The following is a 13,656-nucleotide window of genomic DNA, read 5'->3' as shown; positions in this document are numbered from 1 at the left end:
AGATCCACCTTGCACATTTTCTACAAAGACAATGTCCAGCTTAGATTGCCCCCTCAGTTTCTCTCTAAAGTGGGCTCTGACTTCCCCATGAACCAGTTTACCTGCCAGTTTTCTTTCCAAAGCCACGTGTGCACAGGGATGGAAGGAGACTCCAACACCCTGGACGTTTGTGTGCATTGACTTTTTTTTTTACCTAAATAGGACAAGGCCCAAAATGGCCTCTTCCCAGCACTTTGTGTCATAAGCAGAACATACGAGAGGTCCAAGAACAGCTCAGAGGCTCTCTAAATGAATCACCAGTTGGATCATAAAGGTTTATACTGCCAAGGGAGTAATGCCTCCTGATAGTCTCATGGCACTCTTGACTCAAGCCCAGTCAACCTTGGCTGCATTTTGGCGTATGTTCCAATTGTTGATGTTTGTAGAGCAACAGCATGGTCCTCGGTCTGTACTTTTACTAGACATTCAGACTGTTGCTTCAAGGGATCATGTGTCTTATTAATAAAGCCCTGCACAGATCAGGAAAACATGCTACCTGCTAAAAGAAAGAAATGGCCATAAGGTGCGAAGAAGTAGTTGTCCTTGCAATGTTGATGGGTTTCAAAAAAAAGCAAACAGCATTCTAGGATGTATTAGCAGAAGTATTGTAAGTTAGACACGAGAAGCAATTCTTCCGCTCTACTCCACTCTGATTAGGCCTCAACTGTAGTATTGTGTCCAGTTCTGGGCACTTGTAACAAGGTCCTCTTCCCGTTCCACTTCCTGGGGCCCACTGGCTGCCCCAATAAAACTCAGAGAGGCCTCTAATTCTTCAGCACCCATGGCTTTATTTACACCAGGTTCTCCCACCACCAGTGATATACTATATACAGCTTGCAGGCCTTACAATCTCCTCTTCCACACAGAGTCTGCCCTCAGGCTGGAGACTAACCTTACCCTGGCCATTCCCCCCTTCTTCTGGCTGCCAGCCAGCCTTTATAGCCCTTCAACCCTCAGGCCCGCAAGTGCAGCCAGTTCTGAAGGCCAGGCACCAGACTTCTCCCCAGCCCCAATCTATTTCCCCTGATTGGGGCTCGCTGAGCAAGGGCTAATTAGGTGCCTTTGCACCAGCACCCTGCTACAGCGCCACATTTCAGGAAAGATGTGGACAAATTGGAGAAAGTCCAGAGAAGAGCAATAAAAATGATTAAAGAAAACATGACGTATGATGGAAGATTGAAAAAATTGGGGTTGTTTAGGTTGGAGAAGAGAGGACTGACAGGGATATAAGAATTTTCAAGTATATAAAAGGTTGTTACAAGGAGGAGGGAGAAAAATTGTTGCTCTTAACCTCTGAGGATAGGACAAGAAGCAATGGGCTTAAATTGCAGCAAGGGCGGTTTAGGTTGGACATTAAGAAAAACATCCCAACTGTCAGAGTGGTTAAGCACTGGAATAAATTGCCCAGGGAGGTTGTGGAATCTCCATCCTTGGGGATTTTTAAGAGCAGGTTGAATAAACACCTGTCAGGGATGGTCTAGACCATGCTTAGTCCTGCCTTGAGTGCAGGGGCCCGGACTAGATGACCTCTCAAGGTCCCTTCCAGTTCTGTGATTCTATATCAAATGTTGGATACTGAGTGTCTGATGTTCAAAATGGAGATTAGAACAGTGTACTATTAAATGATCACCTCTTGGACAGTTAGTATTTTAGAATATTTTTCAGAAACCTATTTTCTGTCTTTCCTAAAATAAAAATAATTTGGAGTGCATCAAGATAGCTCCTCAGAAAATTCTGATAGTCACTTATGCAGACAGAAACCCAACATGTTCTTAATTCTGAATAAAGAGACCAAATAACTTAAATGTAACATAATATGTAACTTTTCATGTTCCTCTTCACCTAACTCGTGTTCTTTTGGGCAAGCAATTTAACCTCTGTATTTGTGAAATGGGGATTATAATGTTTCCCTAACTTTGTAAGGTGCTGAGAGATACTTTATTAATGCAAACTATTACTGCTCCAGAGGCTTTTCACAGTAATATAACTAATTGGTTAAGTTATGGTCATCGATGTTCTTTGTGAAAATAATTGTGTGTGTAGAAGGTGCACCTACATATCTGTTTTATATTCATTCCCTTTCAGTTTGTGAAAGAAATAGATAATGAGAAGAGAATGCGACTACTGCAGTTCGTTACAGGAACATGCAGATTACCAGTTGGAGGATTTGCTGACCTCATGGGTATGCAGAATAATCCTTCTAATGTATTAGCTCATTTTTGAAAAGGCCAAAACTGTATTTTGTGATTGTTTATTAACAGCTTCTTTTTGTAATGAATCAAACCAAATACATTTCACTAGCTATTCTCATAATTCCCCATTATATTTCGACCATGACAGGGTGGAGAAAAACATACACTGATCTCAAGTGCCCCCAGACTTCCTTCAAAACCATTTCTTTAAATTTGTGCATTTCACCATGTAAATGGTTTGATCTGGCTGGAGATGAGTGATTGGAGGCACACTTCTTTATTCTTCTATCGCCAGTAAAGATAATCTTGTCTTTCTGAGGTGCTTTAGATTATCTACTGCATTAAGGAAAGCTAGCTATATCCCACACTTACCCATATTTGCAGCTGGCATGAGAATCACTTTAAAATACTTGATTTTTATTGCAGGGAGCAATGGACCCCAAAAGTTTTGTATTGAAAAAGTTGGAAAAGAAAACTGGTTACCTAGAAGTCATACTTGGTGAGTACTCATTAGATTAGAATATTATTGTCCTTCTAATAATCCTTTGTTACTGATAGACTACTTGAATATTTTAGCAAGGGTTAATATAGCAACATTTTGTTTTGGGACTCTAAGCATAAATGAAGCCCAGAAATATCTAGGGGTCCAGAGATTACAAACAAAAAATCACTCTGGCCTGGAATCTGCTTGACAGCCGTAATCACCCTGTATTCTGCAAATCCTACATTAGCTTTAGCTAAAGTGGAGACTGCCCAGGATCTTTTGGAGTCAGGCCCTAAATAAGTATGGATAATCATTTTGAACTGAATCATAGTTTAGTGTAGTGCCAAAACAATGTTATAGTTCTTACTCTAAACTTTAGTGAGCCACATATTTGTTTCCAGTGGGTAATCAACCTTTTTTTTTTTAAACTTGATTTACATTTTGTATTGCCCTCCACTTGTTTTTCTGGCCAACTTGTAGCAAACAATACCCTCTGCAAAAGTGGAACTGCCTGTAAAGGAAACTGATGAGCATCACACAATCCTAGTTATTTTCCTTCTACAGCTAGATCCAGATATATAGCCTTTCTTCTGTCACTGGTTGTGCCCCAGTTGACAGTTTGGTGCTTGGCATATTTTGATGGACATGTTAGGAGCCAAGTATTTATATTGCATGAAATGTATTAATGCTTTGGAGTATGGCAGGGAAGGCACAAATGATCGAGACTGCTTTTGGGAGTGTGGTAAGGGGATACATTGGACTAGTGCTCTGCAGCTGAGATGGGTGTTTCAGTAAAAATAAAGTATTGACACAAAAAATGGAGCCAAGATAGTCAGAAATTATGCATAGCTGTAACTCTTGACTTCAAGTTGTTTCTTGTATAGCAATTTCTTCCCTTGTAACTGCACTTTCTATAAATAAAACTTTACTCTTAGCTCACAGCCAGCTGTCTTTTGTAAGAATATCCTTGGGCAAGTCACCTGCAGTCATTGAACCCCGAACCTCCAGATCTAAAAGCGTGAGCTTCTACTGCTTGAGCTAAAAGATAAAATCTGTTAGCACAGAGGCAAGGACCCATAACTCTGTCTATGTGGTGCAGTCACTATCAGGAGACAGAATCATGCTTAGTGTGGGTTACATAAACATCTGGCCAAAGGAATGTCTCAGTTAATTGCCAGTTTCGAAAGCTCTAAGGGTCCCTGTGGGAATTGTTTCCTACTGTGGTAAATCTTATGCAAAGATGATTGAATGCCAACACAGTCTGACTGTTGTCATTTTAACGTACTAAATTTGTTCCTTCCTGCATCAAGAGAAGCTCAAATTTCTCATGACTTTAACGTTTAGTTGATTATTGTATATTGTTAGAATCCTGCCCTTATTCACTCCAAAATAACTTGAACCTTTCAACAACCAGAATCTGTCTTTAAGGTACAGTACGGTCCCCATATTCTGTGGCATTGTGGTACAGCATACTGAAAATTCTATGGCAGCTTCATTAAATTTTTTGGAAAATATTGTGAATAAATCGTGAGCATCTGTTTGTTATGGTATTAAATTCTCCACCTGTTAAGGCGTGGGTAGGCAGTTTGGGATTGAGTAAGCATTTTAGCTTTATATTCCTGCTAAAATGGTTAGCAGATAAATAGTTGAGCATGGACATTGAAACATATAGAATTTTAGAATCAACATATCATTGAGATAAAGGTCAATTGAAACCTCACAAAGCTGCTGTCTGCAAATTGAGGGAGAGAATACTGCTCTTTTATGTGATTCACATTTTCAAGGTTATTTTCACAAAAATGTATTTAAATGAAAGTTGAAAGTCAGACAAATATACTGTGGCAAGGGGTAGTTGTCACTGCAAATTCTACAGTTGCACAACTAGAATACATGGCTATTGTCTAACTTAATTTAAAAATTGTATATAAACTTACTTCCAAAAAAGTCAGCATTAATCTGGTCTCATTCCATCAATCACAATGCATTTTATATTAGAAAAATTCCCCTTTGACTTAAAAAATAAAAACAGAAAAGATGCAACTTACTCTGTCTTTGGTAGACTCATTCCTTCAGCTATTTTCATTTTTCTCGGGGGGGGGGAGGGGAAGGTGGGAATAAGTAGTTTTCAGTAGAGTAATATTTCCAGGGCTTACACTTTTAAAAGTGACTAATGATTTTGGGTGCCTAGCTTCACACTTTAAAGGGATCTGATTTTCAGTGGATAAGTGCACCAGACTTCTGGAAATCCAGTCTCTTTCAAGTGTGTCAAGATTTGCACCCAAAAATAGAGGCATCTGAAATCACTGGTCAACTTTTGAAAATGTATAGACCCAGGCTATCAGTGGATTTTTTTCTTTCTCCATCTAAATATAAAATAAATAGCTGTGTAATAAGTGTGATTTCCACTCTGGATAGTGGGGAGTTGAGTATCCTGGATTTATGTTCAAGGTGTATCTGTTAGTAAAATGATTGTTTTTGTTGTGTGTTTGATTTTTTTTTCATTCTTTTTTAGAAGTTGTTTAATTTTTATTTTCAGTTTCAATCGCTTGGACCTGCCACCCTACAAGAGTTATGAGCAGCTGAAGGAAAAATTATTATTTGCAATTGAAGAAACAGAAGGATTTGGGCAAGAGTAATCACATGTGTGAATTTGCACCCTGAAGAACGTGAACTTGTGTGGTGTACGTTCTTCACTTCCTCTGCTTGTTGCACATCTCATTGTAAAGTAAACTTGACTAGGATTTATTTAAACAATTACTAGTGTGTAAGTAAATGGATGTTATGCTGAGACTTTATCCCCACTAACTCTGGATTTCTACAGAGCCCTTCCAGAAATCAAATCAGCAAATTATTCCTCTACAAATGATATCTGACCTAACTAGAGATTTAATACCGCTCTTGGCTCTGCTTTGTTTCACTCTTCATTAATTAGAATTTGTCCTCCTTAATGACCGTTTTTTTAAAACTAGTCTTTGTCTTTCCTTGTTAGTAGCATTTCTTTTGCTACTGATGCACTGGGAAGTCCATTGGTAGCTGCAATGCTGCAGCATCCTCATGAGCCTCTTTACAACAGTGTTATTAGAGCCAACCTGTAACCAGTCTCTGGGTACTATGAGCAAATCCATTGCTTGTGCTGTTGTTTCTTACTCAAGTGTGGCCTGACTGTTTTTTTTTTTCCCCCCTCCTGGAGCTTTTTCACATTTCATCTTGATTCAGATCATTGCTAAGGGGGTGTAGAACTACTGCACATGTCCAGAGTATAGCTTTGGTTTTATGTTTTGTTTTTTTTAAATCCTGTTAATTCTGGCATGATAACCTTTCCGAGGTTGTTGCTATGTTTGAGCACCCTCTCCAATCTCAGAAGAGTTTTGATCCATTTCCATATAATACACACACTTAATGTCAGATACAATATTAACACTGTGGTACTTCAACACTCATTTTGCAAAAGACGAGACCACCTGGGACTGCAAGTAAATGCACTGAATACATTTGCAAACTGATGTTTCTTGTCAAATGAGTTAATGGAAAGTAGACTTGATGTTGCTGTTAAGTGCCCAATCAAATAGTTCTAAGATTGTATCCAGTTGTCAGGAAAAGGGATAGCATGTAACTGGATTCTAAAACATGGCTATAAAGCAGCCTTGCTTATAATCTTAGTGGAGAACTGATGTGCTATAATTGGCTAAGAGACGGTGCTAGAAAGTTTAGTCAAGGATTGCAGACTTCCAAATGTTGTTATATCAGTAAATTCAGTAACTCCGTAGAGGTTAGAACTAAGTGTTCAGACTAACTCAACCCTGAGTTGCCTCTGAGCAGTAACTTCTGTAGTGTGTTTTCTTTCTGATTTGGACGGAGAACACCTTTCACTTCCCATTCTAGTCTGTTAGTATTACAATTCTCTAGCAGCATACAATAGTATTTTACATTATACTTCCTCTTTTGGAATTAATGCACTTTCTGTATATGGTCAGCTCTCTCCCTGGCCTTCCTCCCTCCAGATGGTTAAACTTCAGTGGGATGAGTTTCTAACTCTGGGAAGAGAGATGACACTTGAAATGGCAGTAGTGCATGTTAATGCATACATGCCACTGTCACAATGCCCTTTGGAAGGCTTCTGATATTAGAGCTGGAAGAGGACAGATGGGCACTGTCCAATCAAGCTTCCATCTCAGAAGAAAATGTTTCCTACCATTTATTGTGAGGGCTTTTCTGTACCAGATCATGCAAAGGGATCAGTTGTTCCTCAGCATGTGCTTGTAAGAAGGGAGAATGGCTTAGACCTCTGTAGTGTTTTACTTTCTTTGCCATGCATAGTCCAAGAAATGCATGTAAACATGTTGTTGGTTTTAGAGAAATTGACCCACTTTTATCTTTTCACTGGTGGATAAGAAGTGAACTGACTATCTTACCTGGAGGAATGTCTGCCAGCTCCCAAAACATCCGATGGATATCTTACAACGTATGGCTCATGGAACAAAAGCCTGATAAATATTTTGTGTTGATAATTCTTATAATGAAGCCTAGCTAGCTAACATATTTACAAGAGAGAGATTAGATTAAGTGAGATAATGCAAGATTAAGCTATGGAAAATAATTTTTGTGTTCTGCATAATGATTCATGTAGGGACCTAGAAATATTAATGTATAAATATCACCCAAAAGGCTTTCTGCCCTATATTTTTAAAATAAAGAATAGTTATAATTGAGATAGCCATAGCCCTAGTTCTATAGGGTGTGGCTGTTTAATATTTTTATGGTTGAAATGTTTAGTTCAGGAAAAAGGTAAATGCTTGTATATATTTTTGCAGTCCGGGGTCTCACTTACTCCATTTCTTCCTTTAATTTAAATGGCATGTTTATATGTCTTTACTGCTGTATTAGGGAGGGGGAAAGGGGGCTGGATATCCCAAGCACGAGAAGTCATGTTAAAATATTGCAAATAGGAAATACTTCACTGAAAAATGAATATGTAAAATGAAATATTGAATTTTGGCCAAAATGTTAACATTTAAAAATAGGTTTATAGCAAGTGTTAAATTAGCAATATTTCTGAAAACAGAACTAAAAATTGCTTTTAAAATACATTTTGCTTTGTAAGCATTGTCAATGGTAACAAATCTGTTAATATTTTACAGCATGTTATGTTGAAATAAAAAGGAATTAATATGAGCAATTAATGCACTCTTCTGCTCTTTATGGGGATCTGGGGAAAACAGCATGTGCATAAGCACACAATTTGGCACACGGCGTGATGGGTAGAGTGAATTTGGACTCCAAGTGATATTCGGTAGAGATTAATGAACATGTATATGCCTTTCTTAAGTTGATTTAGCAGCCTGTAAATTGCAGTAAACTGACATTTTGTCTCTACATAAGATTTACCATAACTCTATTTGGGATTTTGCTTTATGAAAATGTTAATTTTCCCATAATAATTTTGATCCACTGCTGTTACAGCTAACACAGTCTAATATTTCTGGGTAGTTCAGAAAATGTTAACATATTAATGAAATGTGTCGTAAAAGGGTCATTACTTAAAATTTGCTGCAGTATAAATAGGGCCCTACCAAATTCATGGTCCATTTTGGTAAATTTCACGGTCATAGGAGTTTTAAAATCGTAAATTTCATTATTTCAGCTATTTAAATCTGAAATTGCACGGTGTTGTAATTGTAGGGGGCCTGACCCAAAAAGGATTTGTGGGGGGGATCGCAAGGTTGTTGTATGGGGAGTTTCGGTACTGCTACCCTTACTTCTGTGCTGCTGCTGGCAGCTGGAGAGCAGCAGCAGCTGGCCGGGAGCCCATCTCTGTAGACAGAGCCACTGCCAGCAGCAGCACAGAAGTAAGGATGGCATAGTATGATATTGCTATGCTTGCTTCTGCACTGCTGCCTGCAGAGCTGGGCCCTCAGTCAGCAGACACCACGCTCCAGCCACCCAGCTCTGAAGGCAGCAGCACAGGAGTAAAGGTGGCATGGTATGGTATTGCCACCCTTACTTCTGTGCTGCCGCTGTGGAGCGCCGCCTTCAGAACTGGGCGCCTGGCCAACAGCTGCTGCTCTCTGGCCGCCCAGCTCTGCAGGCAGCGCAGACGTAAGGGTGGCAACACAGCAACCCCCCAAAATAGCCTTGTGACCCCCCGGCAACTCCCTTTTGGGTCAGGACCCCCAATTTGAGAAACACTGGTCTCACCTGTGAAATTTGTTTAGGTACAAGCACATAAAAGACCAGATTTCACTGGGGGGGGAAGGTTGGGGAGACAAGATTGCAGGTCCGTGACGGGTTTTTGTCATGGCCATGAATTTGGTAGGGCCCTAAGTATAAAATTATATATCTTAATTTGTCCAGTTGATAAAAGGAAAAATAATTTGTGACCAAATATATTGCAGTTGTTAATATATGGCAAAAAAGCAAACTGTGGTGTAACTCACCGTTTATTTGCTTCATGTTTTCCTAACACTCTGCACTGGATTTGTAATCTAAACATCTTCCACTCTGTTGGTATCTCCAGCCCCCCTTCCTGTTTTTGTGTGCACGGGGGGTGGCTTTTCGTTTTCTTTCAGAATCATAGTTTGTGAATATGTGCTCTAGTGAACTAGTGTGTGCACTAGGAGCAGCAGCACTGGATTGTAAAATACTGTACTGAAATTCCATTGTTGAATTTTCCTTGAACTGTAATTTCAAATACTCAGGTAACTGTAAAAGTATCTCCGAAAGTTAAATACTTTTATAAAAGTACTTCAAGAGCTGGTCTTCCTGTCATCATTTCCTTTCCTGATATGAAACTTGCGCTTGTAATTACATGTTCCCTTTAGCAATGGAAGCTGTAAGGTTGGTTCGTTGGCAGTTCACTTCTACGAACGGTTCTGCCATGGTTAATCTAAGAGAAACTCAGCAGTGTGATTACATTATTGTGGGGTTTGTGATGGGACATCTGGCTGTGATGAAACCAATGTCCTGACTTTTAGGAATTTTATTTAAAGTTTAGTGCTACACCTGGATCCCATGCCTAGAGCATAGTGAGAACAGTGGTCAGGAGAAGCAAGGTGTGGGTCACTGGGCTGCTTGGAGGGAAGAGGAAAGGCATTGGTGGGGGGAGGGGGAGGGAGATAGCTCATTTAATCCTGCCATACACCTTGGCTCTACACTACAGAAGTAACCAAGGTGAAATATGATTGTGACCCAACTGTTTATAATTTCTTCTTGCCCGTGTGGACAGGAGGGGAAAAAATCTACTAAGGAACAAAGCTTTAGTATAAGAATCTCCCCAGGGTTGAATCACAGTCTCCCGATGGGACCACAGCGAGAGTTTATGGTACTAATTGTCGTCTGATGCTACCGGTGTGATGCTCTGCTCTGTTCAGTGTTGATATCAATCGGCTGCGTGCGTGTTCCCTCTGTGTGCTGCCCCAGCTCTGCGCAGATAGCTGACACAGCAGACCCCAAGAGAACCCCCAATGACCACAGACTCTAGTAAGGTACGAAGGCACGTTGGCCAGGTTTATTGTCAAACGAAGCACAGTAATAGTTCCCTCTAGACTTTACAGGACATACTACGAATATGTGCCCCCTGGCAATGGACTCAGCTTAGTCAGTGGCGGGACTTTCCACTGCCCCCTAGGCTGGACAGAGACATCCACTCAGAGGTGCATTCTTATACAGAGGTACAAACAAGTTACACATCACTCCTGACATATTGAGGTGCAACCCCTCTACGAAGCAAGGTACAACCGGTGCCGCCTCTCACCTTGTACATGTTGGTTTGAACAAAACAACTCTATCCATCACATTACCCTTTTGGCCCTGTCATTGGGATGGGTCAGCTTGTTGCTTGTTATCTGTGTGGAGTGTACGAGTATGCAAATGTTCTGATATCTGGTGTCCAGTACCTTTTAGGTATGTCTCTCTTTGCAGCATCAGCCCTTTCCTTGCCAGCTTCTGTGAGCAGGGCCTGCCTCTGGCTCACAGCGTAACTTTGCTTTATGTCGGCAAAGTCTTGACCATTACTTTAGTTCAGGCCTTAGGCTTCATACCAGGCCTCTGATACCAAGGTTTATATCTCAGGGCCTCCTCTTACTACACTAATCTGTACTTAAACATGGTAACTTTTGTAATGTAGACAGGGCCTTAGATGCAGCCCACATCTTTATCAAGATTTGCCATGACACATTTTGCTGATGTTTCTGTGATGAAGCCTCTGCTCCATAGATCTTTATTTATAAAAATGAAGTGAAACAATGTTGTTTTAGTGGGTCTAGTTGCCCTTTTTGTTTTTCTTGCACATAATCACCAGGTTTGGTATAAAAATGGCACAATTGAGTCTCCTCAGGAGTGACCCAAGACCAGAATACCAGGGGTGTGGCAGACCAAGTACATATGGGATGAGAAGTGAAGATGAAGACATGCAAGATTGCAATAGGAGAGGAGGGTTGCAGTCCAGGATTGAGGTGCATTAGCCTGCACTAGAGATGGCAACTAATTAATTAGATTCAGTCTAATTAGTTAAATTATAATTAGTCTAATTTCAATTAGCTATGTAATTACATTCTTTGCTATGATTTAGCACTGCACTTCTGGGCTGATCAGATAATGAGATTCTTCTTCGCATGGTTGCTCATATTGATTCCAATTAGGTGTGCACGCACCACGTGCACAGTCGTTGGAAAGTTTTTCCCCTAGCAGCACCCGTCAGGTCGGCTGTGGAGCCCCCTGGAGTGGCGCCTCCATGGCGCTTAATATATGACCCTGCCGACCCGGCACCGCCTCAGTTCCTTCTTACCGCCAGTGATGGTCATTGGAACTGTGGCCTCTTGCTTTGCAAGCTCTCCATGTTTCCCTAGCTTCTCTTTCGGACTGTTCGTATTTTACAGTTGTTCAGTTAGTTCTTCATTATTGTAGTTCTGGCTAGTAGTTAGCTAGCTGTCGGGCTGGGGAGTTACCCTCCACTCCAACTGCGTTCTCCTTGGGGGACTTGCAGGGCTTGAACCCCTGGGACTTAGGCATGTAAGTCCTGCAACAAGCCCATGCCAACGGGCGAACCTTGTGACACTTGTTTAAAGTGTCTGAGGGAAGCACATCAGTCAGAGAAGTGCAGGCTATTGTAAGGGCTTTCGCCCCTGAACCAAGGAGTGGGACTTTAGATTGAAGCAGCTCCTTATGAAGGCAGCACTTAGACCACAGTCTGCATCGGCACGGCAGGACCCAGCACAGTGGCAGAGGCGGCACACTGAAAGGAGTCTGGTAGAGACCCGCAGCACCATCACTCCCCGGCACCGAAGACAGCGGGACTGGCCTGGCACTGATCCCATTCACTGGCACAGAAGCGGCACTGGAAGCAAGGGAGTAGAGGTTCCCCCACTTCAGGACCCACCTCATTGGAGCTGGCCAATGGGGCACGTCCCAGGGAGGAGCTCCCGGCGGCACAACTTTTGGAGCCTGCACCATTGACTTCGGCCCCACAAGGGGGATCGTCGAGTCCAGTGCGGTTGGACTCCCGGCATCCGGTGGTGGAGGAGGTGGAACTGCTTTCTATCCCAGACACTTCGGAGGCTGCCAGGGACCTCATTGCAATGATGGCACCACGGTCCCCAGCCCTTCGCATTAAGCTTCCGATACTGCCACAGGTGGCACAGTCCCAGGGAAAGCCAGCGATGATCCGCCCTTCGACTCAGCCTGCAGAGGGGAGGTACCGCTCAGAGTCCCAGTGCCGGTTGCACTTGCGGCGCAGGTCTGACTTGTGGCACCGATCCAGGTCCAGCCAGCGCTCCTGCTCACGGCACAGATCGCCTTCGCGCAGTAGGTCCCGATCTCTGCACCATTCATATCGGCACCGTTCCAGCTCTCTGCGCACACTCTGCTTGTGGGACTGTTCCAGGTCATGGTACCACGCCCTAGCTTTGCAGCACCACTCCCCGGCTCCGCTGCGCTCAGCACCACCGTGGCCATCATGGTCGCGGTCCCCGTCTTTGGACTTGGAGACGGGGTCCAAATAGTCACAGAGGCCCCAGCACAAGTCAGCATGGGAGAGATCAGACGTCGGTGCAGGGCCATGGCCAGCACAGTGGCCATTTTGGACCCCGTAGCCATACCCCCAAGCCCAGGGTGCCTGGTCCAAGGGCTCATGCTCAGTAGCATCTGAGCCTAGGGTGCCGGAGGCAGCGGCCAGTCGCCCCACCCCAGGGGTTGCAGAGGAGTTGGCGGTTGCACCACCTCCTCTGAAACCCACCCCAGTTCCTGAGCCAGACCCTGGAGTGGCTGGCATGGAGCTAGAGTCGGGGCAGGAGGTCCCCGAGGACCAAGAGGGTCTGGAGGACCCAGTTCCCCCACTAGTGTACTCATCCTCCCCAGATGAGGCAGTTATGGGCCTCTGTCTTGGGGCCGCCCCCTATAGATAGCTGTGCCTGCCAGGAACTCCTGCTCAGGCTGGCACGGAATATGAACCTGCAGGCTGAGGAGGTGGTAGGATCGGAGGACCCTAGGTGGACATCCTGGCACCAGCAGGACTATCCAGGGTCTTTGTACCCCCTCATCAAAACTATACAAGCCAATGCAAAGACCATTTGGCAGACCCCGGCCTCCACCCCTTCCACTGCCAAGGGTGTGGGGAGGAAGTACTTCGTGCTCTCCAAGGGGTTCAACTACCTGTTCACACGCCCACAGCCTTGCTCGTTGGTAGTGTTGGCAGTAAATGAGAGGGAGAGGCAGGGTCAGCAATCCCCAGGGCCTAAATCTAAGGACACCAAGTGCCTGGATTTATTCATATGCAAAGTTTACTCCAAGGGGGCTTGCAACTCAGGATTGCCAACTAGCAGCCAATCCTGAGCAGGTACAGTTTTAACTCCTGGAACTCAATGCTGAATTTTAGGGGGCTGGTACCAGCAGAGTCCAGGGAGGAGTTTGGAGCGATAGTGGAGGAGGGCAAGGCAGTGGCATGAACCT

General features: G+C 43.2%; 1 protein-coding gene across 1 annotated transcript in view; it reads left to right on the top strand.

Moving 5' to 3' along the window:
• Positions 1-8,570, top strand: part of ITCH (itchy E3 ubiquitin protein ligase) — a 116,493-nt gene extending 107,923 nt beyond the window's left edge. Inside the window, exons 22-24 of the mRNA XM_044985645.1 lie at positions 2,125-2,221; positions 2,658-2,730; positions 5,252-8,570. Coding sequence (XP_044841580.1) covers positions 2,125-2,221; positions 2,658-2,730; positions 5,252-5,351 — 270 coding nt within the window. The 3' untranslated portion in view covers positions 5,352-8,570. The remainder of the gene's footprint in view (positions 1-2,124; positions 2,222-2,657; positions 2,731-5,251) is intronic.
• The last annotated feature ends 5,086 nt before the right edge of the window (positions 8,571-13,656 follow it).

Source organism: Mauremys mutica, chromosome 13 (assembly GCF_020497125.1).
Source record: "Mauremys mutica isolate MM-2020 ecotype Southern chromosome 13, ASM2049712v1, whole genome shotgun sequence".
NCBI classification, from domain to species: Eukaryota; Metazoa; Chordata; order Testudines; family Geoemydidae; genus Mauremys; species Mauremys mutica.
This window is presented reverse-complemented; position numbering and strand designations above follow the sequence as displayed.